The sequence below is a fragment of the Arachis stenosperma genome, chromosome 9 (genome assembly GCF_014773155.1).
Source record: "Arachis stenosperma cultivar V10309 chromosome 9, arast.V10309.gnm1.PFL2, whole genome shotgun sequence".
NCBI lineage: Eukaryota > Viridiplantae > Streptophyta > Magnoliopsida > Fabales > Fabaceae > Arachis > Arachis stenosperma.
Window position 1 is genome coordinate 27847002 of NC_080385.1, and position 27579 is coordinate 27874580.

General features: G+C 36.0%; 2 protein-coding genes and 1 non-coding gene across 3 annotated transcripts; 2 read left to right on the forward strand and 1 right to left on the reverse strand.

The window, feature by feature from the left end:
- Positions 1-257: 257 nt before the first annotated feature.
- On the reverse strand, positions 258-8764 carry LOC130950745 (glutamine-dependent NAD(+) synthetase-like). The gene is made up of 14 exons (XM_057879313.1): positions 8323-8764; positions 5910-6112; positions 5497-5802; positions 5061-5284; positions 4759-4862; positions 4520-4654; positions 4238-4406; positions 3262-3397; positions 2969-3107; positions 2468-2644; positions 2199-2366; positions 1477-1572; positions 906-1034; positions 258-798 (listed from the first exon to the last, which is right to left on the reverse strand). Exons 2-14 carry the CDS (start codon positions 6101-6103, stop codon positions 577-579), a joined length of 2199 nt encoding a protein of 732 aa, XP_057735296.1. The 5' UTR covers positions 6104-6112; positions 8323-8764; the 3' UTR covers positions 258-576.
- Positions 8656-24357, forward strand: LOC130949316 (uncharacterized). Its single transcript, XM_057878070.1, is given in 14 exon segments — positions 8656-8720; positions 8771-8903; positions 10313-10516; positions 11007-11115; positions 11205-11222; positions 11225-11578; positions 11697-11752; positions 12159-12366; positions 12448-12503; positions 12710-12761; positions 23440-23646; positions 23745-23908; positions 24017-24144; positions 24222-24357. Coding segments are annotated over 14 exon segments (1890 nt in total).
- LOC130953415 (small nucleolar RNA R71) lies at positions 19436-19539 on the forward strand. The gene has a single exon (XR_009075586.1). It is a non-coding gene; the product is annotated as a small nucleolar RNA R71 (small nucleolar RNA).
- Positions 24358-27579: the final 3222 nt, after the last annotated feature.

Sequence of the window (27579 nt, forward strand, 5' to 3'; positions counted from 1 at the left end):
TTTTACAAATTCATTGAAATCTATTCTTCCATGATTTTGTACAAACAATAATTAGCTGCCTCCTAATGACACTAAATCTTCCTAGTTGTGTCTGTTGCATTATAATATGAGTTACATGTATACAAAAATAATCTATTTTAATATTTAGCTTTAATTATCCATGTTTGTCTAACTTGCAACTGTCAAGCTTTTCTCTCTGAATCCATCATCCTCTTCCTTTCTTTTAAACTGCATTTTCATGGAGACAAACAACAATAGAAGCTGAAATGCTAGGTTGGATTAATTTCATTGCTCACAAGAGTACACTGTACAATAATAAAGGATGAAGCGAAGTGATAGAGGTATTGTTTCTCTTACAGAAATCTCACAAACATGAGTATGGGTGATCGAACAATTTTTATTTTAATTTATTAATTTGGTAGACACGGAGTTTCTTAGCCACTCATACATCTCTATAGACTATATCAAGTGGGAAAAAAAATGTACATTAATTTTTAGTTACAGAAATCTACATCTCTGTCAAGGCAGACTTCTAATTTATTCTGTTGTTTCATTCTTGGTTTGGTTAAATTTTAGTTAGAATCCGACTTTGGGATTGCCTGAACCTGCTGCAGCAACTCCCATCCCACCAACACTTTCTGATACAGGTACAGCTGCTACATGGTCTCCTTCTTGGTGAACAATGTCTTTCACATCCAACTCACTCACTAGTTCATCAATCTTCCGAAATTGATAAGGCCATCTCACATTATAGAGAAACTGGCGCAGATCAAACCTATTATCCTCCGGGGAATAACTCTGCAAGTTGAGTGAAAAATGGTAAGCTTTTCATCACCAACATAATTATAAGAATACAATTAAGATTTGTACTAAGGCATACAACTCTACCCCAAGAAACTACATACCTCGGCATGATATGAAGGCGTCAAGACAGTCATTTTGTGCCGGTTGATTGAATAATACTTGAAGAAGTGTTTCACTTTTTCGGCCACTTGTGATGGAGTCAATCTTCCACCCCATCTATAACATAGATTCTGCAACAGTAAATTACAAAAACTATATGTTATAGCTGAACCACCAAATAAACCAAATTCGTTGATTTAATGATGCAAGAAGTTACTCTCCTTTGAGTTTCATCGTACCAAGCAAAGAGATCATTATTTCTGCTAAGAAAATATCAGTGATGTTTCTCTCTTTTTGATCATGAAATAATTGCCACAATTTTTAGTCTTAAGGAATAATAAACCACTTTCAGAGGCCTGTCAAATGGCTTGCAAATAGTTTCTGCTTTCACTGTTTTACACATTTCTGGGCCATTAAACTTTACATTATGGGATGGTCACGGGCAGAATTACCATATCTTTGACCTTTTCTTTTCAAACATTAATTCAGAGATGAAAACTTAGAACTGAAAAACCAGTGAAAGGTAGCAGAAGAAAATGAATAAGACAGGAGGGAGAAGCAAGGGATATATACCTGGAACATTGAAACTGGACCACATCGGAAGATTTTCCGTAGTCTTCCATAGACTGATAGTTCCTCGTAAGTCATTCCCATATCAACTTCATCAAGCTGTTTAAAACAAAGAATGAGGTATTTGCTTTCATATTTTAAAACCTTGAGTTATATATAAATTATCATTGCATAGATAATTGCATATAAACCAAATAAGCAGAACATAATATGGCATTGCTGAAAAGGGAGAATGAAGAACACAACTACTTGTCGCTAGACTTCACTAAGAGGTAAGAATAATAGCTTTCAAGCTCTCACATTGTCATAGGATTGAATTCATTCTTGGACACACTATTTGCTTTTATTTGGACGAACACAATAAATGAAGCAAAGTAGTTCTTCCAAAGGATCTTTAATGACCAAATTAAGGGGATGTCCCTGAGATTTTTTTATTATAAGCTGATTTAAGCTCTTCTTCCTCTTATATTGTCTTTGTACTTCATCTAGGGAAGATTTCATAATTACATTTCATTTTGATACATAGAAGTAGATGATGAGTTAAATTAATGAATTCCATGTTTTTGTAATGATATATTCCACCATTACCACCTCCACTTGACAAAAACCCCATATGGCAACAAAACACATACCAAATAGGGTTTGCAACTAAAAAAACACAACTGAAAGGGTTCTTCAAGAGATTCAAGATCAGTGCCGGAAAATATAAGACAACAAAATATTACCTGAGTGTAGTTAGAACGTATAGGCTCCAGTTCAGCGGTAGGTGGAGCTGCTTCAATTTCTGCCAGAGATGAGTAACCAAGATGGACGGCTGCCCATCGCAGGAATGTCCTAAGGTCCTGCTTACTTATGCTACCAATAGGATTTATATCTGCTGCGCTGCAATCATACTGTAAAAGAGATAAACTTTGGTAATTGATGTGTAATGGACCACAAAAATGAGAAATAATAGCAAGCAATTCAGAAAGTAATAATCAAAATCTGTGTAGACCTTTGTCAAGTAACCACGTAATCCTTCATCCACATTTGAGCTCCCCAAGACAAGATAAAACCCTGGTTTGTTGTGAACCCAAGGCATTAGTGATGCTAACATGAAAGCGAGCACCATCCTAATTCTTGCTTGTATGTTCTGCAAGCTTAGATTCTCAACATTAGATCCACCATCTACCTGTAAAGGCATACAAAGAAATTATTTGACCTATAACAGCATGAAAACATAAACAATTAAACACACAAGATTTCCACGCTTTTAGTCAGGGTAAAACTGGTTAGATTCCCCGCAACGAAACTAAGTTTCTGCCAGTTTGACCAGTCAGTAGCAAGGTCCCAATATCAATATGGAGATCTACATATGACTATTTATATTTGTAACACTTATTTATCTCATTATCAACATACTCTTGGGCAGAAATCCAAGTGTATGAAAAGACAAATTTCTGGTACTTGCTAGCTGTGATTAAAATAATAATTCACTAGTCCATGCTTCATTTACCTTATAGCATGGTCTCTTTCCTGTAAGTGTTTGGAACAATGACAAAAACGCAGATACAACTCCATCAATGAAAAGGTCAAGGTGCCATGAACCAATTTCATCTGCCAACACCTTGGCCCGTGACCTAGTCATGTCCGAACTGCAAGGACATTTTTTTAACATTATGATAACATGTGAGGGAAGCAGTAGAATGATCTTTATAAACATTGATGAGGATTTATAAAAATAGCAGATATAAACTCAGTTGTACAGACAGATTGAAAAAACAGAAGGACATAAAATTTATTACTTACCTGTTTTCAGATCCCATAAAAACAGTATAGAATATTCGCTTGGCAAATTCTCTGCTATCAGTAGGATATTGTCCATCTTTGTAGTTTCCTATTCTTATTGCATCAACTTTAACTTGTTCATCTCCATTTGTAATTTCTGCAGGAAGAAATGAATCACTAGTGAATGACATATAAACTACAAGGTTTTGTTTATTCCACCTCTTCCACGTTGGAGAAATGTGAAAGAAAAAAGAGATAGACATCCTGAATTTATTAGAAATTGTTTCAGATTGGTTTTAATGAAAGAATTCAAAACACACAGAACTAAGAAAAAGTACTATATCGATGAAAGTCCAATTCTATAAGCAATTCAATAATCATCTAATTATGTATCACCTCTTAACCATCTTTCCTGGAGATCCTTTTATTGGTGGTACTTAACAGAGGTTTGATTAGTAGTCAGTTGAATAGTATGCTTGTTCCTAAGGGAAACCACAAAAAATGCACCCAAATTATTTTAGCGTTGACAAAAATGTTTTTGAATTTTGTTATCAACAAAAACGCCCTTAAATAATTTAAAAACATGCCAAAAGTGCCCAATCATGATCAAAGGCCTGCTCCGTTAATGGAAAAAATGTGACGTGGCTAACGGAGCATTCAACGTGGCAAGTGAGATTCTGACATTCTCCATTTGTCACATCGTTCTTTTCCATCAATGTAGAAGTTAGAACATTTCAATTCATAGATGTGCATTTTTTTGTCATATTTTAAAATACTTTGAGGATATGTTTGTCAATAATAAATTTCGGAGACATTTTTGCCAGTGATAAAATACTTCGAGTGCATTTTTTGGTGGTTTACTCTTGTTCCTACATAAGCAGTATTTGTTTGTAGGCACTATTAACATAGCTTTTACATATTGCCACAAATTGGGTAGGTGATAGAACCTTGAAGGTATATCAGAATCTAACAGCACTTGACATCAATCCAAATGTACCTTTAACAACTAGCTGACACATGCACCCAACGATTGCAGCAACTGATGAACTGTCTGCTCCACCAGAAAGGGGAAGCAGAAAACCAGATGCTCCACTTCTTCTTAAATAGTCCCATAACCAGCAACCAGGTCCAAATGCTATTTCCTCCTCAGGAGAGTGATACTTGATCTGTAAAGCATATGTCATATTCAATTAGCAACTTAGCAACCTGAGCAATTGAAGGAATAATATTGTGACATTATCTAAAAGTTGCAACTCAAAATGGTAACAACGTGCATTACCTTTAGTGGAATGGAAAGACGATGTTTAAGATTAAAAGGTACACAAAGACTATATGGTACTTCCACTGAAGGAACCTTAGTTTTACAGCTTGCTTGCTCTTGAAAGCTACTTACAGATCCTCTTAGGCTTGCCACCTACCAAAAGAAAAAATGGAGTTATGGAACCAAATCCAACGGCAACCGTTGAGGATAAAAATGGCATTGCATGCATTATAGGTGGGAGGTCATGCAACAAATACCATGTCTAGATCCATTTGTGCAACCACAACCTCAACATCCTTTAAAGAAAATTGTGACCCTTGTGCAATGAGATCACCATTGACCACAACACAAGCACAGCCATCTGTTACGAGTAAATTTTAAGAAATGAACAAAAAAGCCACATAAGTAAAATCTCCAAAAGCTGAAAAAGAAGCTAAAATAACAGTTAACATGTCCATATATCAATTTGCATATATTTGAAGGTATTCATTCTCCAGAATATGCATTAGACACCATCTTCAAAACATTATATCATTGTATTAAGAGAAACATATTCTACCATAGTAAAGACGGCCACCATCGCATCCTTGGTGATTGCTATACATGTATACTCCGCCACGAGTGTGAGTGGCATCTATAAAAGCACGAAGACGAACATCAAGTTTTCTAAGTTGGTGATGACTTCCACTGGCATTCATAAATACTTCAACCCCGTTCAATGCAAGCTCAGAATGTGGGGGAGTTGGAGTAAACAGCTCTTCACAAACTTCAGCTGAAATAGCTCTACAATTTTGAAATAAACATCGAATCAGAAGTTGGAATGACAATAATAAATTAAGCATACACAAATACAAACACACAGTAGTTGGAACACACTAGTTCTTAACATGCATTTATACATTATCTAGAATTCGTAAGTAAACACACTAAATAAACCTAAAAAAAACTAAACTAATAAACACTTTAAAAATATAGCTTGTGATTATGCAACATACGTGTCCTTAAACTTCAAAAATCCATAACCAAAGGGAACCGATGTCTGGCCTAACGCCTCAGCTATCTCACTGGGAAGCTGAAAATCGACAAGATGATCTCTTGGCTTCCACGCTGTGAACCATCGAAGTTCTCTATAATTGCCATCATTCGCAAGCCACATCTTTGGGCGTATCATGAGAATCTTGCGATTCAAACAAAGAACCTGACAATTGTAGCGCTCAGAGTCCTTGATAATAGGCATTCCAATGCTACACACAATTCCATCCGTCAAATCACCAACTAAGATATCTTTCAAACATTCCCATCTGAAAACCAAAACCACAGCATACTTCACAACGTAATCAAATAAATTTCCATCATTTTCTAATTGAAAAGAAAGAAAAATAGAAAAAGGAATGAGTGAAGTTATTACGCGTGTGTGACGGTGTCAAGTTCCAAGAAGTGGTCTTCACAGCCATAGCCAGTGAGCTCGAGCTCAGGGCCGAGCCTGATGACGGCGCCAGATTGTTTAGCGATAACGATGGAGTCCTTGATTCGCTGAGTGTTTGAATCGAAGTCCATGCCCCATTGGTTTAGATTGCAAGTGGCAACCTTCAACAACCTCATCCTTACAAACTTGGAACCGAAACAAAAAAGAAAGCTTTATTTGTGAGAGGAATGGAATGTAGCAAGCTGTTTTTATCGAATGTGTGAATTTGTAAATTTTGTTTATTCTATTCTTTTTAGATAAAGTGTACATGTTAATATTTAATTTGATCACCTAACCTTATATATAAATCTTAATTTAGTCTCTAAATTTTATAAATATAATTCAATATTTATTTAAATGTTATTAAATTGATAAAAAAAATTAATATTTTTTTTATTTTTTAATATTAACAAATTTCTAGTGATAAAAATAAAAATTCTAAAATATGAAAAAAAGTTTAAAAACTACAACTTACATCTTTTTGAAAAAAACTTTAGAAAAATATATTTTTTACATAATAAATATATAAAAAATATTTTTGTATTATTATACCTAAACATAATTAATAGATAAAAATATTTTTTTATATGAGATATTCAAACATAAAATCACTTTTTTTTTTCTAAAAAATCTTTCAAAAAAATAACTCAAAAAAAATCTTTTGGTAAAAATTCACCTAAGCAAGTCTTCGTATTAATAATTTACATTACACAAATGTTAAATAGAGTGTTAACATGAAGAGATTTATGCCAAGTTAAAATCTGTAAAATAATGGCGATTTGATTTTTGCGTTCAAATAGTCCAAAATATTATATCACTTGTTTTGAAAGAAAAGTTTTAATCAATATTATTTTTGAGCTACTTGAGTACTAAAATTAAATGATGTCGAATTTTAAATAACATACTACTATTTATAACGACGTTCTATTAATCTTTATGCATTGAAAATTGTTCTATAACATCAATCACATTCATAAAATTTAAAAACTAAACAATAAAATAATTAAAATTTCGAAAATTGAACTGAGTATTGTCTCCTTATTATATTGTCTCCTTATTATACAGTAGAGGACTTAGGCTAGATTTGCTAGAAACCAAGGTTCTAAAAACCGGAGTTACTGATTCACAGGTTCATTGGTCAACCAATTTAACCGTAGTTCAACCGGAAAAACCGTTTTATAATAAACACCTGATTCTATAAAAATTTAATGAATAAAGCAACTGGTTCTAAAACTCTTCTACTGCATTTTTTACTTTCAAAAGGGGATCATAAACTAGTTATATGAATAAACAAACTACAATGATATGCAATGCCAAAAATAGGCCAATGATGAAATAATAAAGGATTTCTCTCTTCAATTCTATGTTCAAGCTTATAGCAGATCAGAATCAATAGAATAATACCGTTGAAATAGTCTTCTTAATTCTTATATACCTCAGAATTTCGCACAAAATGAAAATTGAACACAACACACAGCCTTAAAATAAAAACATAACAACACTCAGAGTGTGAGCATTGATCACAAAAAATTGATTTCCGAAATAAAACAAACAATCAACAAAACAATGAAAACAGAATTTTTTCCCTTCAGAAGAAGAAAACAATGACAACATGAAGCATATAATAAATCAATGATCACTAATATCCAGCAATAATCTCAAAGACAACAATAAATACATAACAACAATTTAGCAAATAAACAAGAACAAGACCTAAATAGAAAATCCAACAAATTGAATCGCATCAACCTAACAATTTAGCAAATTAAAACAACAGCAGCCCAACAATTTAGCAAATTATCAACTTAACAAGTTCAAGAACAGAAAATCACAACAAAAACAAAAAAAAAAATTTAGAAGTAACAGAAGAACAACAGAACAACAACACAAGAACAATTAACAAATTAACAAGTTCACAATAACAGTTAAAATCTACCAGAAGAAGACTAATGCAAGTGGAATCATCATGCTAATATGTTGTCTGCAAAGATGCAATTTGTGCAGATAAGATTTCCTAATTACTAAGATCCAATTATTCTAATTTCACATGCAATCAACTTACTAAGTTTCTAAAAGCTAGAAATTATAAAACCAACCAGAAACATGGTTAAAGCATTTCATCAAACATGTTGAGTGCGGTAAATTTAAAACGAAATAAGCGAACTCAAAGCTTAATATCAATGTGATAGAGAAGAGAACATAAATATTGTAATTTTAATTCAGTCCATGAAAAAATCCAAACCACTACCAAATCAAATAGTTACTTATTGTAATAGAAATCAGAAGTTGCAGAGTTTGAAGCAGAGTATTGGTGTTGTGTGAGTGTATTGTCTGGTGGCGGGTTTAGGGAACTCACTGCGGCGACAAAAGAGAGCAGTTCGACGGCTAGGTGCAGCGCGCGGGTTGGGTGCAGAATTTGAAGCAGAGCAACGTGGCTTCAGACGAACGCGAATGCGAACTCGAACGGTGAACGGCGAGTGAACGCGAACGGTGAACGGCGAAGAACGCGAACGAAGACGACAGCTGAACGAAGACGTGAACGTGAACGTGAACGGCAAACAAACGGCGACGGAAGCGCGGCTGAGCAGACAAAGACGACGGACGCCGAGCTAGAGGAAGCAGCCGCGATCGGTGACAGCGAACAGGGGTTGAAGACTTGGAGCACGAGGGAAGCTAGATAGACGGACGGATGGCGAACTTTGAGTGCGACGGACGGCGGCAGTATGCCAGTCCTTGCGGCGGTGTAGGCTTACAGTGCTAGGGTTTTTTTGGCTGGGTTTGTGTGATTTCTTTCTGAATGAAAGAAAGAAAGGGAGAAAGGGAGAAAGAAACGAGGAGCTTCCGTTTTTGTGTAAACCGGCCGGGTTCCGGTTCGGTCCGACCGGACGATTTATGACCGGTTCAACAGTTTTTCATATAGTTGTCAGAACCGAACCGGTAATCGAACCGGTCAAGTCACTGGGTCACTGAGTCACTGGTTCAACCGGTGGGTCACTGGTTGAACCGGTTGACTCGATACTATGTAAATAAAAAATAAAAATAGTCAAAAGCCTAAAATTAAATTTTGAAAAATATATATTTTTACTAACATTTTAAGAACAATTAAGTCGAATTCTATAAATAACTAATACAAAAATAGACATATAATTAGTTCATACTACTATATAGTATCTTAATTAGACACAATAAGAATAACAATCTATGAATTATATCCAAAAAATAATTTCAAGGTCTAAATATTTTTGTATAATTAAATGATTATATAAATTAATTTTTTCTTAGAATAAATAATTTTTATTTTATTTTTATATTCATTATTATTTTTTATTTTAAAATTAATTAATTTATACTTTAATTAAAAAATAATTAATTTAAAAAATATTGAGTTAAGTATTTTCATGTATATATATATATATGTATTAGTTATTAAAAATTGAAATATATATTATAAAAAGCATTAGTAGTACTAAAGAAATAGGTAGCGCAGTGGTTGTCAACTTGGTCTTCAATTCAGAAGACCCAAGTTCGAGTCCTGACGTCATCGACGCGCAAGTTGACCGTTGACTGTACCGGTTCATTTCCTCAAACGGTCAATATACTAGACCGGACCGGTACATGGTCCGGTTCACCGGTTTTTCGGTCGAACCGGCCGGTCCGGTCCGGTTTTTACAACTATGGACTTTTTCACCAACAAACGCCATATCCGTGATTTTTTAAAAAAGTTTTTCTGCATTCAAAATTTTAAATAAGAACAGTTTCATTTTAATTTTGATTTGAGCAAAATTCCCGCCTCTCCCTCTGCTCAGTGTTTCTGATTCACGAAGCTTAATAAGATGATCTTCAAAAGCGACCATTAGCTTGATTAGGGATTCCTTCATTCTTTTCTCAGAATGAAATCCTCTTACAGAGTCAACAAACACATGCTGCTTTCAAGGTTCTTTTTCTTTTCTTTTCTTGTTTGATTTTTCAAGCCCCTCAAAATAAGCAATGTGAGTTGTGATTTTCTGGCTCACGAGTTCTACCACTGTTCGTTCCCCGGGAAAGTCGATGGAGAAACTGTGAGCTAAGTAAAACTTTCACCTTAAGTTTGCTGACTGAGTAGAACTTATTCCCCCCAAATTTTGTATTTTTTTATTTTTCTTATAAAAGAAATCAATGTGGAATTATTTTGGAACCTCAAACCCTTGTTTCGTGATAAATTTGAGTTCAAAATTATCTGCTAATTAATAACTTGCGTGTTCGGTAGTGCTGACTAGTGACTACATATATTGTTACAAAACTAAGAGTTAATTTCTAATGAATTCTTTTTATTCTTATTTCTTTATTTGCATGTGGGTTTGGAGGAGGTAATTGGATTGACGACAAAAGACGGCAATGGGTTAGCTTCAAGTGGCTTGAGTTCTAAATGTGCTTATTTGGCTGGTTCTGTAGTGGTTGTTTATGATGTGAACTTAGGTACTCAGTCACACCAAATGGTGTCTTATAGATTGCCAAAGCCTTTGAGCTGTGTGGCTATGTCACGAGATGGGCATTTTGTTGCGGCTGGAGAGGTGAGAATCAACTCTTTTAATTTGATCATGGTAGCAGTATTCTGTTTGTACATTCACTTGTTCACATGAAGGAGTGTGCCGCAAGCAGTTCATGACCTGTGAATAAATATAGCTTCCATTTTATTCGAGAATTTTAGCACCAATTTGAGAATGTTAGCACAAAGGTGGTGCTTCTTTAGAGAGACCACATCCAACAAACAACTAAACCTCCCCCCTCCCTCTCTCAAACCGACACTAGGTAGAGTTAGTTACGTGGATCAAATGACGCTATTGAGCTCAATCATGTATCATGTGTGTGTTTTTCGATGCAGGATTGGAGCATTCCTCCTCAATTAGGATGCCAAAGGACAAACACTGACATTTATTTTTTTAAAGTTCTTTTACCGTCCTTATCTCTACTTGATATTGTTTATGGTTGTGAAAAGGTTGATGATATATTTGCTTAATTTTTTTAAACATTGTGTTTACAAGAATCTACTAGGTCTTGCAGGCAGGAAGCCAGAGCTCAGTACTAATATGGGATTCTTCTACTTCGTCCATTGTCTCTGAACTGAAAGGTCATCTATATGGAGTTGCATGCATCTGCTTCTCACCTAATGGTTTGGTTACACTTTTGCCAACTATATGATTTTCTTAATTAATTTTATTACCTACTGCTTCTTACTTATTTTATAGTATTCTGTTGCAGGTAAATATTTGGTATCGGTTGGGGGTACATTTACCTTTGGGAGTGGTGAAGTGGTGAGCTAGTAACAAAGGTTAAAGCAACTTCAGCTTGCTCTAGTGTCTCAAATGTCAGCTTCTCATCGGATGCAAAATTAATTGTGACTGCTGGAGAAAAGCACTTGAAATTTTGGGTACTTGGATCATCTAGAAGTACACAAATAAATGGAACAAAGGGCAGGTCAGCACCAATAGTGATACATGAAAAGCCAACAAATCTTGCTATTCATAAAGGAAGCTCTTGTATATATGTTGCTTCTTCTGTGTGGAAAAATAGCAGCTATGATAATTGTAAACAAGATGGTGATTGCCTTCTAATTTATGCATTGACCAATTCAGGTTTGATTTGGTTCAGAACGAGTATAAGATTGGAATTTTTGTTGAGATTTTGAGGCATTTGCATTTCTTGAACCAAAGTGATTAATTCACTAATATCTCCATTTCTTTCTGTTTTCAGGAATTTTGTACCTTGTTCATTCCGGTTTGTCGCTTAAGAAGTCAGTTACTTTGAAGGTATATCAGTCTGTATCATTTCATAATATGTCAAACCATGTTAAACTTATGTTTTAATAGAGGAAATGGCAGAGGATAAAAGTTTGTTTCATGAGTAACTCATGCATATAGATTTAAAATACATTTTGCAGTAATGTTCTAAGTGTAAGCTTGAAATTCCTTATGGTGATTCTAGTTTCTAAGATGGCAAACTGGCCATAACTTAGACCATAACTTCTATTTTGTCACTTATTATTTTTACATCATGTCCTCTAAATGCATTCGGCAATTTCACTTAACAATAGAGTAGAGCTGATGAAACCGTTGTGAACCGCACTATATTGAATACGATTATGAAATACGAATACTTATTATTACGTTGTTAGTTCCTTGTAAGTTTTCACAATTTTGTAATGATTATTTTCACGTCCAAAAAGCTTTTGCATTATCAACATCTGGAAAGCTAGTTGCTTGTGCCTGCAACAATGGAGCAGTCCAATTATTTACCCCCATGTCTCTAGAATACCTAGGCAACATATTATATTCAGAGGAAACAGCTATTGAACAGGATTTTCAAAAGCTGCTTCCTCTGCCTGATGCTGTTGCATGTCAGTTTTCAGGCTTAGAAAAGCTTGGTGAGTGCTATATATTCAATTTAATCAATTTAATATATTCCTGATTTCACATTTACATATTCTCTACTTCATACCCTACAGTGGTCATTTATGGAGATCATCGTCTCTACATCTGGGACATCCATGATGTGAATCAGGTACATAATATGTTTGTCACTATAGTCATGATGAATTTCGTTACCTATTCATGGATCATGATATATTAACTTCTTGCTATCAAGGTTTGTATAAGTTAGTTGCTGATGAAGCAAAAACTTTTCTGAGTATCCTCTAGGTCATAAGGTGCCGTGTAAATTAATATTGGTTAATGTTGAAAAGTGAAAATCCTTTCCATAATTTCCAGCCTGCCAGATGTTTTGTGCTAGTTTCACATTCCTCATGTATATGGGATATTGGTGGACGAAATTGTGATCCCTGTTCTAATTATTTTGAGATGAAGGCTTTTAAGGGGCACCAGCTGAATTCACAACTCCGTTCAACTAACCAGCAAGTGTACTGGGTCGTCCAAGTAATAAACCTTACGTGAGTAAGGGTCGATCCCACAGAGATTGTTGGTATGAAGCAAGCTATGGTCACCTTGTAAATCTCAGTTAGGCAGATTAAAAAGTTATGGGTTTCGAAAATTAATAAAAAAAAGGAAATAATAAAAGGGATAGAATACTTATGCAGATTCATTGGTAGGAATTTCAGTTAAGTATATGAAGATGCTGTATGGCCCAAGGACGCCTGCTCTCCTACTGCTTCTACTCACTCCTTCTTACTCCTTTCCATGGCAAGCTGTGTATAGGGGTTCACCATCAGCGGTGGCTACTTTTAATCCTCTCGGGAAAATATCCTATGCGGCTGTCACTCGCACAGCTAATCATCTGGAGGCATCACCCATGGTTGATGGCTACATCCCATCCTCGCAGTGAAAACTAATGCTCACGCACTCTGTCACAGTACGGCTAATCACTGGTTGGTTCCCGCGCCTACTGGAATAGAATCCCTTGATTCTTTTGCGTCTGTCACTAACGCCCAGCACTTGCAAGTTTGAAGCACGTCACAGTCATTCATTACCGGAATCCTACTCGGAATACCACAGACAAGGTTAGACTTTCCGGATTCCCAGGATCCTACTCGGAATACCACAGACAAGGTGAGACTTTCCGGATCCTCATAAATGCCGCCATCTATCTAGCTTATACCACGAAGATTCTGTTGGGGAATCTAAGAGATACGCATTCAAGCTCGGTTGCATGTAGAACGGAAGTGGTTGTCAATCACGCGCGTTCATAAGTGAGAATGATAATGAGGGTTATCTAACTCATCACATTCATCATGTTCTTGGGTACGAATGAATATCTTGGAATAAGAATAAGAGAGATTTGAATAAAAGAAAATAGAACTTCATTAATACTTGAGGTACAGCAGAGCTCCACACCCTTAATCTATGGTGTGCAGAAACTCCACCGTTGAAAATACATAAGTGAAAGAGGTTCAGGCATGGCCGAATGGCCAGCCCTCTCCATGATCAAGTGACCGAATGAATAAAGACTTAAAGTGGTCAAAAGATGGTCAAAAGATGTCAAATACATTAGTTAAATGTTCTATTTATAATAAACTAGCTCCTAGGGTTTACATGAGTAAGTAATTGATGCATAAATCCACTTCCGGGGCCCACTTGGTGTATGTTTGGGCTGAGCTTGATCAATCCACGAGCTGAGCCTTCTCTTGGAGTTGAACTCCGAGTTATGACGTGTTTTGGGCGTTCAACTCCGGATCATGACGTTTTTCTGGCGTTTAACTCCAGACAGCAGCATGTACTTGGCGTTCAACGCCAAGTTACGTCGTCATTCTTCGAATAAAGTATGGACTATTATATATTGCTGGAAAGCCCTGGATGTCTACTTTCCAATGCCGTTGAGAGCGCGCCAATTGGAGTTCTGTAGCTCCAGAAAATCCATTTCGAGTGCAGGGAGGTCAGATTCCAACAGCATCAGCAGTCCTTTTGTCAGCCTTTTTCAGAGTTTTGCTCAAGTCCCTCAATTTCAGCCAGAAATTACCTGAAATCACATAAAAACACACAAACTCATAGTAAAGTCCAGAAATGTAAATTTAACATAAAAACTAATGAAAACATCCCTAAAAGTAGCTTAAACTTATTAAAAACTGCCTAAAAACAATGCCAAAAAGCGTATAAATTATCCGCTCATCACAACACCAAACTTAAATTGTTGCTTGTCCCCAAGCAACTGAAAATCAATTAGGATAAAAAGAAGAGAATATACTATAAATTCCAAAATATCAATGAATATTAATTATAATTAGATGAGCGGGACTTGTAGCTTTTTGCTTCTGAACAGTTTTGGCATCTCACTTTTTCCTTTGATGTTTTGAATGATTGGCTTCTCTAGGAACTTAGAATTTCGGATAGTGTTATTGACTTTCCTAGTTAAGCATGTTGATTCTTGAACACAACTACTTTATGAGTCTTGGCCGTGGCCCTAAGCACTTTGTTTTCCAGTATTACCACCGGATACATAAATGCCACAGACACATAACTGGGTGAACCTTTTCAGATTGTGACTTAGCTTTGCTAAAGTCCCCAGTTAGTGGTGTCCAGAGCTCTTAAGCACACTCTTTTGCTTTGGATCACGACTTTAACCACTCAGTCTCAAGCTTTTCACTTGGACCTTCATGACACAAGCACATGGTTAGGGACAGCTTGATTTAGCCGCTTAGGCCTGGATTTTATTTCCTTGGGCCCTCCTATCCATTGATGCTCAAAGCCTTGGATCCTTTTTACCCTTGCCTTTTGGTTTTAAGGGCTATTGGCTTTTTCTACTGCTCCTTTTTTTTCTATATACTCTTTTTTTTTTCGAATGCTTCTTCTTTTTCACTGCTTTTTCTTGCTTCAAGAATCAATTTCATGATTTTTCAGATCCTCAATAACATTTCTCTTTGTTCCTCATTCTTTCAAGAGCCAACAATTTTAACATTCATAAACAACAAGATCAAAAGACATATGCACTGTTCAAGCATTCATTCAGAAAACAAAAAGTATTGTCACCACATCAATATAATTATACTAAATTCAAGAGCTATTTTCGAAATTTATGTACTTCTTGTTCTTTTGAATTAAAACATTTTTCTTTTAAGAGAGGTGAAGGATTCATGGAATTATTCATAATCTTTAAGGCATGGTTACATACTAATGATCATGAAATAAAGACACAAAACATAGATAAACACAATAATTAAAAACCGAAAACAGAAAGAAATAAAGAACAAGGAATGAATCCACCTTTAGTGGCGTCTTCTTCTTGAAGGACCAATGATGTTCTTAAGCTCTTCTATGTCCCTTCCTTGCCTTTGTTGCTCCTCCCTCATTGCTCTTTGATCTTCTCTTATTTCTTGGAGAATGATGGAGTGTTTATGATGTTCCACCCTTAGTTGTTCAACATTATGGCTCAAATCTTCTAAGGAGGTGTTGAGTTGCTCCCAATAGTTGTTGGGAGGAAAGTGCATTTCTTGAGGCATTTGTTGATGATGAACTTCCTCATGTTCTTCTTGAGGGCCGTGAGGAACTTCTCTTGTTTGCTCCATCCTTTTCTTGGTGATGGGCTTGTCTTCTTCAATGGAGACATCTCCATCTATGATGACTCCAGCTGAGTAACATAGATGGCATATAAGGTGGGGGAAGGCTAGCCGTGCCATGTGTGAAGGCTTGTCAGCTATTTTGTAGAGTTCATTGGAGATGACTTCATGAACTTCTACTTCCTCTCCAATCATGATGCTATGAATCATGATGGCCCGATCCACAGTAACTTCAGATCGGTTGCTTGTAGGGATGATGGATCTTTGGATGAACTCTAACCATCCTCTAGCTATAGGCTTGAGGTCCAGTCTTCTTAGTTGGACTGGCTTGCCTTTGGAGTCTGTTCTCCATTGGGCGCCTTCCACACAAATGTCCATTAGGACTTGGTCCAACCTTTGATTAAAGTTGACCCTTCTTGTGTAGGGGCGTTCATCACCTTGCATCATGGGTAAGTGAAACGCCAACCTCACATTTTTCGGACTGAAATCTAAGTATTTCCCCCGAACCATTGTGAGATAGTTCTTTGGATTCGGGTTCATACTTTGATCATGGTTCCTAGTGATCCATGCATTAGCATAGAACTCTTGAACCATCAATATTCCAACTTGTTGCATGGGGTTGGTTATGACTTCCTAACCTCTTCTTTGGATCTCATGTCGGATTTCCGGATACTCATTCTTTTTGAGCTTGAAAGGGACCTCAGGGATCACCTTCTTCTTTGCCACAACATCATAGAAGTGGTCTTGATGGCTCTTGGAGATGAATCTTTCCATCTCCCATGACTCGGAGGTGGAGGCTTTTGCTTTCCCTTTCCCTTTTCTTGAGGAAACTCCGGCCTTAGGTGCCATTGATGGTAATGGAAAAACAAAAAGCTTATGCTTTTACCACACTAAACTTAAAATTTTGCTTGTCCTCGAGCAAGAAAGAAAAGAAGAGTAGAAGAAGAAGAAGAGAATATGGTAGAGAGGGAGAGAAGTAGGTTCGGCTATATGGGAGAAGAAGGGGTTTGTGTTGTGTGAAAATGAAGAAGAATGGGAGGTTATTTATAGGGAGAGGGAGGGTGGGAGTTCGGCCATTTTGGGTGGGAAGGGGTGGGAAATTGAATTTGAATTTTATGAGGGTAGGTGGGGTTTATGGGGAAGGGGAGGTTGATGTGAATGGTGAATGGGGTAATTGGGAAGAGGAATTGAGGTGATTGATGAAGAATATTGGGAATTGTGACATGGGGTATTCACATCACAAAAATTAGGATTAGAAGGTAAGGTGGGAATATGTTAGGTGGGGATCCTGTGGGGTCCACAGATCCTGAGGTGAAAACAAATACCATTCCTTCACCATATAGGCATGTAAAATGCCTTCATGCATCATTCTGGCGTTTAAACGCCCATTGGTGCATGTTCTGGGCGTTCAACGCCCATGTAATGTATGTTTCTGGCGTTGAACGCCAGTTTCATGCTTGTTCCTGGCGTTCAGCGCCAGTTTGTCCTCTCTGTGCACCATCCTGGCGTTTAACGCCAGGTTGTTGCTTGTTTTGGGCGTTCAGCGCCAGAATGGTGCTCTGTTCTGGCGTTGAACGCTGGCCAGATGCACCTTACTGGCGTTGAACGCCAGTCTGCGCTACCTCCAGGGTGAAAATTTTTTTTTCTTCTGTTTTTGATTCTGTTTTTAATTTTTTTGATTTTTTCGTGACTCCTCATGATCATGTACCTAATGAAACACAAAAATAAACAAGAAACAAAATAAAATAAAATTAGATAAATAAAATTGGGTTGCCTCCCAACAAGCACTTCTTTAATGTCAATAGCTTGACAGTGGCTCTCATGGAGCCACATGGTGATCAGGTCAATTTAGTGTGTAGTTCCAACACCAAACTTAGAGTTTGGTTGTGGCCTCACAACACCAAACTTAGAGTTTGACTGTGTGGGTTCTTCTTGACCTTGAACTGAGAGAAGCTCTTCATGCTTACTCTCTTTTGTCACAGAGGAATGGCCATGTGCCTGAAACACAAGGTAGTCCCCATTCAATTGAAGGACTAACTCACCTCTGTTGACATCTATCACAGCTCCTGCTGTGGCTAGGAAAGGTCTTCCAAGGATGATACATTCATCATCTTCCTTCCTAGTGTCCAGGATTATGAAATCAGTAGGGATGTAAAGGCCTTCAACCTTTACTAGCACGTCCTCTACTATTCCATAGGCATGTCTCATGGACTTGTCTGCCAATTGTAATGAGAACAAGGCAGGTTGTACCTCAATGATCCCCAGCTTCTCCATTACAGAGAGTGGCATTAGATTTATCCCTGACCCCAGATCACACAGAGCTTTTTCAAAGCTCATGGTGCCTATGGTGCAAGGTATTAAGAACTTGCCAGGATCTTGTTTCTTTTGAGGTAGAGTTCTCTGAATCCAAGTATCTAGTTCACTAATGAGCAAGGGAGGTTCACTTTCCCAAGTCTCATTACCAAATAGCTTGGCATTCAGCTCCATGATAGCTCCTAAATATTGAGCAACTTGCTCTCCAGTCACATCTTCATCCTCTTCAGGGGAAGAATAGTCTTCAGAGCTCATGAATGGCAGAAGGAGATTTAATGGAATCTCTATGGTCTCTAGATGAGCCTCAGATTCCTCAGAATCCTTAATAGGAAACTCCTTCTTGCTTGAGGAACGTCCCAGGAGGTCTTCCTCACTAGGATTTTCGTCCTCCTCCTCCTTAGTGCATTCGGCCACTTTGATTAAATCAATGGCCTTGCACTCTCCTTTTGGATTCTCTTCTGTATTACTTGGGAGAATACTAGGAGGAGTTTCAATGACTTTCTTACTCAGCTGGCCCACTTGTGCCTCTAGATTTCTAATGGAGGATCTTGTTTCATTCATGAAACTGAAAGTGGCCTTTGACAGATCAGAGACTATATTGGCTAAATTAGAATTGTTTTGTTCAGAGTTCTCTGTCTGTTGCTGAGAAGATGATGGATATGGCTTGCTATTGCCCAGCCTATTACGTCCACCATTGTTAAAACCTTGTTGAGGTTTTTGTTGATCCTTCCATAAGAAATTTGGATGATTTCTCCATGATGAGTTATAGGTGTTTCCATAAGGTTCACCCATATAATTAACCTCTGCCATGGCAGGGTTCTTAGGATCATAAGCTTCTTCAGGAGCTGCCTCTCTAGTGCTGTTGGATGCATGTTGCAATCCATTCAGATTTTGAGAGATCATGTTGACCTGTTGAGTCAACACTTTGTTCTGAGCCAATATGGCATTCAGAGCATCAATTTCAAGAACTCCTTTCTTCTGAGGTACCCCATTATTCACGGAATTCCTCTCAGAGGTGTACATAAATTGGTTATTTGCAACCATGTTAATGAGTTCTTGAGCCTCTTCAGGCGTTTTCTTCAGGTGAATAGATCCACCTGCAGAATGATCCAATGACATTTTTGAAAATTCAGAGAGACCATAATAGAATATATCTAATATGGTCCATTCTGAAAACATGTCAGATGGACATCTTTTGGTCAGCTGCTTGTATCTTTCCCAAGCTTCATAGAGGGATTCACCATCTTTTTGTTTGAAGGTTTGAACATCTACTCTCAGCTTGCTCAGCTTTTGAGGAGGAAAGAATTTATCTAAGAAGGCCATGACCAGCTTATCCCATGAGTCCAGGCTATCCTTGGGTTGTGAATCCAACCATACTCTAGCTCTGTCTCTTACAGCAAAAGGGAAAAGCATGAGTCTGTAGACTTCAGGATCAACTCCATTCGTCTTTACAGTCTCACAGATCTGCAAGAATTCAGTTAAAAACTGATAAGGATCTTCAGATGGAAGTCCATAAAACTTGCAGTTTTGTTGCATTAAAGCAACTAGTTGAGGCTTAAGCTCAAAGTTATTGGCTCCAATGGCAGGAATGGAGATGCTTCTTCCATCAAATTTGGACGTTGGTTTAGTGAAGTCACCAAGCATTCTCCTTGCATTATTATTATTATTTTCAGCTGCCATCTCTTTCTCTTGTTCGAAAATTTCTAGAAGGTTTCTTCTGGATTGTTGCAATTTAGCTTCTCTTAATTTTCTCTTCAGAGTCCTTTCAGGTTCTGGATCTATTTCAACAAGAGTGCCCTTTTCCTTGTTCCTGCTCATATGAAAGAGAAGAAAACAAGAAAAGAAAAAGGAATCCTCTATGTCACAGTATAGAGATTCCTTTATGTTAGTAGAGAAAGAAGGGAGTAGAGGAATGAAGAAGAGGGTTCGGATTTTAGATGAAGAGAGGTGGAGAGAAGTGTTAGTAATTAATTAATTTAAATAGAAGAAGAAAATAGGAGGGAGAATTCGAAAATAATTTTGAAAAGGAGTTAGTGATTTTCGAAAATTAGAGATAAATGTAATTGAAATTAAAATTTGAAACAATTAGTTAATTAAAAAGAATTTTTGAAAAAGAGAGAGATATTTTCGAAAATAAAAGAGAGAGAGGTAGTTAGGTGGTTTTGAAAAAGATAAGAAACAAACAAAAAGTTAGTTAGTTGATTGAAAAAGATTTGAAATCAAAATTTAAAAAGATAAGAAGTTAGATAAGATATTTTGAAATCAAATTTTGAAAAAGATAAAGTTTTTGAAAAAGATAAGATAAAAAGATAAAAGGATTTTTAAGAAAAAGATATTTTGAAAAAGATTTAATTTTTAAAATTACTTAACTAACAAGAAACTACAAGATAAGATTCTAGAACTTAAAGATTGAACCTTTCTTAACAAGAAAGTAACAAACTTCAAATTTTTGAACCAATCACATTAATTGTTAGCTAATTTTCGAAAATTAGATGTAAAGATAAAAAAGATTTTGAAAATATTTTGAAAAAGATTTTTAAAATTTTCGAAATTTATAAAGAAAATGAAAAAGATATGATTTTTGAAAAAGATTTTACAAAGATAAGATTTTTAAAATTGAAATTTTGATTTGACTTGTAAGAAACAACTAATTTTAAAAATTTTTGACCAAGTCAATCCAAAATTTCGAAAATTTGGAGGGAAATAAGGAAAAGATATTTTTTTGATTTTTGAATTTTTTTTTTAATTATGAGAGAGAAAAACAACAAAAATACTTAATGCATGAAATTTTTAAATCAAAACAATGTATGCATGCAAGAATGCTATGAATGTCAAGATGAACACCAAGAACACTTTGAAGATCATGATGAACATCAAGAACATATTTTTGAAAATTTTTTTTTTATGCAAAGAAAACATGCAAGACACCAAACTTAGAAATCTTTAATGCATGGAAAATATGAATGCAAACATGCACATGAAAAACAACAAACAACACAAAACAAGAAATCATCAAGATCAAACAAGAAGACTTGTCAAGAACAACTTGAAGATCATGAAGAACACTATGAATGCATGGTTTTTCGAAAAAAAATGCAAGAAAAATTTTTAAAGCATGCAATTGACACCAAACTTAAAAATTAACTCAAGACTCAAACAAGAAACACAAAATATTTTTTTTATTTTTATGATTTTCTAATTTTTTTTTGAATTTTTATTAATTTTTTCGAAAATAAAGTTTGGAAAAACGAAAAATAAAAGAAATTTTTTTAAAAAAAAAAAAGATTTTTGAAAAGAAAATTACCTAATCTGAGCAACAAGATGAACCGTCAGTTGTCCATACTCGAACAATCCCCGGCAACGGCGCCAAAAACTTGGTGGACGAAATTGTGATCCCTGTTCTAATTATTTTGAGATGAAGGCTTCTAAGGGGCACCAGCTGAATTCACAACTCCGTTCAACTAACCAGCAAGTGTACTGGGTCGTCCAAGTAATAAACCTTACGTGAGTAAGGGTCGATCCCACAGAGATTGTTGGTATGAAGCAAGCTATGGTCACCTTGTAAATCTCAGTTAGGCAGATTAAAAAGTTATGGGTTTCGAAAATTAATAAAAAAAAAGGAAATAATAAAAGGGATAGAATACTTATGCAGATTCATTGGTAGGAATTTCAGTTAAGTATATGAAGATGCTGTATGGCCCAAGGACGCCTGCTCTCCTACTGCTTCTACTCACTCCTTCTTACTCCTTTCCATGGCAAGCTGTGTATAGGGGTTCACCATCAGCGGTGGCTACTTTCAATCCTCTCGGGAAAATATCCTATGCGGCTGTCACTCGCACAGCTAATCATCTGGAGGCATCACCCATGGTTAATGGCTACATCCCATCCTCGCAGTGAAAACTAATGCTCACGCACTCTGTCACAGTACGGCTAATCACTGGTTGGTTCCCGCGCCTACTGGAATAGAATCCCTTGATTCTTTTGCGTCTGTCACTAACGCCCAGCACTTGCAAGTTTGAAGCACGTCACAGTCATTCATTACCGGAATCCTACTCGGAATACCACAGACAAGGTTAGACTTTCCGGATTCCCAGGATCCTACTCGGAATACCACAGACAAGGTGAGACTTTCCGGATCCTCATAAATGCCGCCATCTATCTAGCTTATACCACGAAGATTCTGTTGGGGAATCTAAGAGATACGCATTCAAGCTCGGTTGCATGTAGAACGGAAGTGGTTGTCAATCACGCGCGTTCATAAGTGAGAATGATAATGAGGGTTATCTAACTCATCACATTCATCATGTTCTTGGGTACGAATGAATATCTTGGAATAAGAATAAGAGAGATTTGAATAAAAGAAAATAGAACTTCATTAATACTTGAGGTACAGCAGAGCTCCACACCCTTAATCTATGGTGTGCAGAAACTCCACCGTTGAAAATACATAAGTGAAAGAGGTTCAGGCATGGCCGAATGGCCAGCCCTCTCCATGATCAAGTGACCGAATGAATAAAGACTTAAAGTGGTCAAAAGATGGTCAAAAGATGTCAAATACATTAGTTAAATGTTCTATTTATAATAAACTAGCTCATAGGGTTTACATGAGTAAGTAATTGATGCATAAATCCACTTCCGGGGCCCACTTGGTGTATGTTTGGGCTGAGCTTGATCAATCCACGAGCTGAGCCTTCTCTTGGAGTTGAACTCCGAGTTATGACGTGTTTTGGGCGTTCAACTCCGGATCATGACGTTTTTCTGGCGTTTAACTCCAGACAGCAGCATGTACTTGGCGTTCAACGCCAAGTTACGTCGTCATTCTTCGAATAAAGTATGGACTATTATATATTGCTGGAAAGCCCTGGATGTCTACTTTCCAACGCCGTTGAGAGCGCGCCAATTGGAGTTCTGTAGCTCCAGAAAATCCATTTCGAGTGCAGGGAGGTCAGATTCCAACAGCATCAGCAGTCCTTTTGTCAGCCTTTTTCAGAGTTTTGCTCAAGTCCCTCAATTTCAGCCAGAAATTACCTGAAATCACAGAAAAACACACAAACTCATAGTAAAGTCCAGAAATGTGAATTTAACATAAAAACTAATGAAAACATCCCTAAAAGTAGCTTAAACTTATTAAAAACTGCCTAAAAACAATGCCAAAAAGCGTATAAATTATCCGCTCATCAGATATCAAGAATCTATGCTGTGAAAACATCCATGATCCATCCCTAGCATGCACTGCTCGAGGTTGTCTTGGGGGGGTTTCTTTTGCAACAAGCTTTGCTGATGGTACAATTAGGCTATGGGATCTCTCTTTGCAATCTGATTTATCAAAAGATGCTGAAGAGCATGATTCATCGAAGATGGAACTATTGGGCTTTTCATACCTAGTTAGCTTATGACTTTGGACAAAAATATCTTAATTCAGTTATATAGGTTTATTAGGTTATCCTTGTCTCACTATGTTGCACCATTCCTTTCTATTGCTACAGTAAGTGCAGGAATTTTTGAACGGGATGCAGTTAAGACAGATCTTTCAAAATCAGGATTTCGGTCACTCGCTGTTAGTTCAGATGGAAAGAATCTAGCTTCTGGTGATTGCAGAGGAAATCTCCATATATATAACCTCCAAACTTCAGATTACACATGTTTTCAGGTTGAGTTCCACGTGAGTTCATTTTGAAACTGTCTTGCAGTAAACTATATCTAAAGGTATTCTGCACATTACTTTTTATGGTCACTTATGTTGTCCACATCATTTCAGGGTGCTCATGATGCAGAGATTCTTACATTAAGCTTTACCCAGGACATGTCTGATGACATTGCAAAAAACAGCTACTTTCTTGCTTCTGGGGGACGACATTGCATAATCCATCTGTATGATGTGAACAGGTGTGGGTTTGCAAATTTTTAGACTAGCTGAGTTGGCTGTTTATGCTTGTTAATGACATTTTGGGTACATTTGGCAGAAACTTTGATCTCATTGGCAGCATCGATGATCATTCAGCTGCAGTGACGTCTGTGAATATTAGCAGCAACAGTTGCAGGATCCTCAGTTGTAGTGCGGATAGGTATGCTAGTAGAGTTTTGGCTTCAAAAGCATAAAGCATATGCAAATTAAAATTGAAAAATAGATTACATAAGTTATGCTGAACAATTGAATTCAAGACTGGGAAACTGAAGCTGTACATCTTAATCCAGAAAACAAGTGTTCAAAAAATTTCAAAAGAACCTTTGATTAATACTACAATTATGAAACTTTCTGTTAGCACATATCGAATACCAAGCCACTGAGTCATGATTCAACGCACACTCTCTAATTCACCCGTTATCAAGCTGGGAAAACGTTCATTGAAGGCAAAACAAAAAAACCATTCTTCAACGTTCATGTGTTATGTCATATGCCTACTTGATTATTGCTCCTATCAATCACGGATTATGTTGGGTAGTTCTGTATATATTGAGTGAGTGTGATTTATGTGAGGGACAACTATATTTTTTTTCCTTCTTTGGGTATAAACCACCAGCCATCTATTGGACCAATGCATTTCAGTTGAAAATTTGAAATTACCATTATACACAGTAGCAATGTGCATCACAATTATGATCATTTTAAAATTCAAACATCACTACAAGAAAATGGAACATTTGTAACAAAAACTTTGTAACAAATTTAAATTTGTTACAAAAAATTAGCTTTTTGTAACAAAAATTAGTAATTGTTACATAATAATAATGTTTTGTAACAACAATATAATTTGTTACAAAACGTTTTATTATTTTGTAACAATTTGATTTTTTTGTTACAAATTATATTGGCTTTTGTAACGAAACGATGTTTTGTTACAAAATTTTATAATATTTTGTAACAAAAGATGAAGTTGTTGCAAAAGTTTAAAATATTTTGTAACAAAATATCCATTTGTTTCAAAAACTCTAATTATTTTGTAATAAAAAATTAATTTATCACGAAATTCAATATTATTCGTAACAAATTATTTGTTTGTCAGAAAATACAAGAATTTTCATAACTAAAAAAATTTATTTTAAAATATTTAAATCTTTGAGATAATTTATTTTGTTTTAAAAATTTAATATTTTAAAATATTATTTGTATTAATTAATTATTTTTAATAAAAAAATTCAAGATTAAATGATTAATTTTTAAAAATAGTATATATTATTTTATATTTTTTTATACAATTAGTATATAATTTTTACTAATAGCTAAATCTTAAATGTTGACTAAAAATTAATTTTTTAAATTAAATAAATTAATTATTAAATATAAATCAAAATAGTTAAAATTAAAAAATAAAAATAAATGTAAAAAATAAAAACCCTAATGATAATCCTCATTTTCACTATTCATGATTTTATTTTTAAAATATTATTTATCGAAAAATAATTAAATCAAAGCAATAAAATTTTGAGTTTAAAATTAATTAAAGTTTATATAATTTTCATAAATATTTAATACTCTATATTTAATTAAAATTACTAAATTTCAATTTATCCAAAAAAATTTAATTTTATATTTTTTCTAAAACTAATTCCTAATTCTCAAATTAAAAATTCTAATCCTAATTTTGTTAAGTCACAAAAAAAACTCTAATTTTGTTCTAACCCTACTCACATGGTCACACCCACTCACTCACCTTAACCCTAGCCGTCACACCCCATTACCCCATTATGCACTCACAAAACACAAAAACACACACACACACAGCAAGAGAAAGGGAAGAACGGAGAGGGAAAGAAAGGAAAAGAAAGGGGGAAGTTGGAATCAGAGAACAAGAGAAGGAGAAGGGGAAGAGGGAGGATGGCACCGGCGGGCATCACTGCCGCCGCGCCGTCATGTCGCTGTCAGGAAGGAGGAGACGTTGAGCAAGAGGAAGAGCTCCGCGAGGAAGGAGCGCCGCGGTGCCTCCATCGCTTCCGTTAGTTCGCGTTCTGCTGTCGCCGAGGGAAGCCGCCGCCATCGTCGTCTTCATTGCGAGCGGGTCATTCCCAGCTTCCACCGCCGTCGCATCTCCCATCACGGACGACGCTGAGGATGCACAGGAGAGACAGACGTGTGGAGAGAGGAAGACAGAGGAAAAAGGAGGAGGTGCTATTCGCCCTGCTGCGCCCAGTCGCCGTTCGTGGAGTCACCGTCGTCGTCGCTGTTAGGGGTTGCGTCACTGAGACTCTGTCGCCGGAAAACAGCGCTGCATCTCTGGGATTCACTGCCGGTAAGGGCGTTCTCCCCTCTAATTTTGATTTTCCTTTAATTTTTGGGAATATTGTTGTCGTTGATTTCCATCAGGAGCTTCGGATAGGAGGGAAGGGCAAGCTCAAGGGAGTTGATGAGTAGCTAAGATTGCTTAGGAGCTCTGTTTGTGTTAGAAGCTTTCTCATGTCACATTTGAGCATTGCTTGTTATTATTAGTGTTGAATTCTAATTTTGTTCTTTATTCTATTTGTGATGATCTTGCTGACATTGATGATTGGCTTATTGGTTTCACTTTAAGTTCACTACCACTCTTTGTTGTGTCACCATTTTCTGATTCACTGTCTATGCTCTGAGTTTTCTTCTCCATTGATGGCTTCTGTATTAGATCATTCAGCTTCTGCTGTTATAATAATAATTAACTATATGTATACCATTTTATTTGTGTATTTATAGATAATTAACAAAGATGAGCTATGGCTTGTAGGAGATTGACCCTTATCATTGTTTCTGCTGTTATGCTTTCTATTACATTTGCTGAATTCTGTAAGTTTTCTTAATTCCTTATTATTCTGTAAGGTTTCTAGCTAATGTTTAATTATTAATATGAGAAAGTGTTTTACTTTTATGCAGTATGTTCCTTACTTGGCATACAGTGCCTTGTATACTTGTATGTTCATTGATTCATTTGCAGTTTTTGTCATCAATATGTATTGTTCATGTTTGGATTATAAGTAACAACTAACAAGTTCCTTTTCTACTTGGTTGGTGAAGCAAGTGTATCCTAAGTATGTAAAATATTATATAGGCTTATGTTATCTAAGCAAGTGTATCCTAAGTAGGTTCATTTCTAAAATTGAGGTAATTTGTTGTCTCTGGATGGCTGATGGTTCTAATAATTTATTGGTATGCTTGTTTAATTTCAAGTTTCAGGACTTGAATTTAAGAATTAACTTTCTTTTTAAATAAATTGTATGTTTGATTTGGATTATATCATGGTAAATACAGTTTGTTTAGTTGCTGCTAGTATGCATATTGAAACCTTTAATAGTCAGTTCTAAGATATTATTAGTTTAGTATACCAAGTGTGTTTTCCTATTCTTTACATTTCTATT

Coding starts and splice junctions, on each gene's coding strand:
- LOC130950745 (XM_057879313.1), bottom strand. CDS start 6,103: ATGAGGTTGTTGAAGGTTGCCACTTGCAATCTAAACCAATGGGGCATG. Junction 4,863..5,060: donor TGGTGGCCGTCTTTACTATG/GTAGAATATGTT, acceptor TACTCGTAACAG/ATGGCTGTGCTTGTGTTGTG. Junction 3,108..3,261: donor TTTATGGGATCTGAAAACAG/GTAAGTAATAAA, acceptor ATGTCCTTGCAG/TTCGGACATGACTAGGTCAC.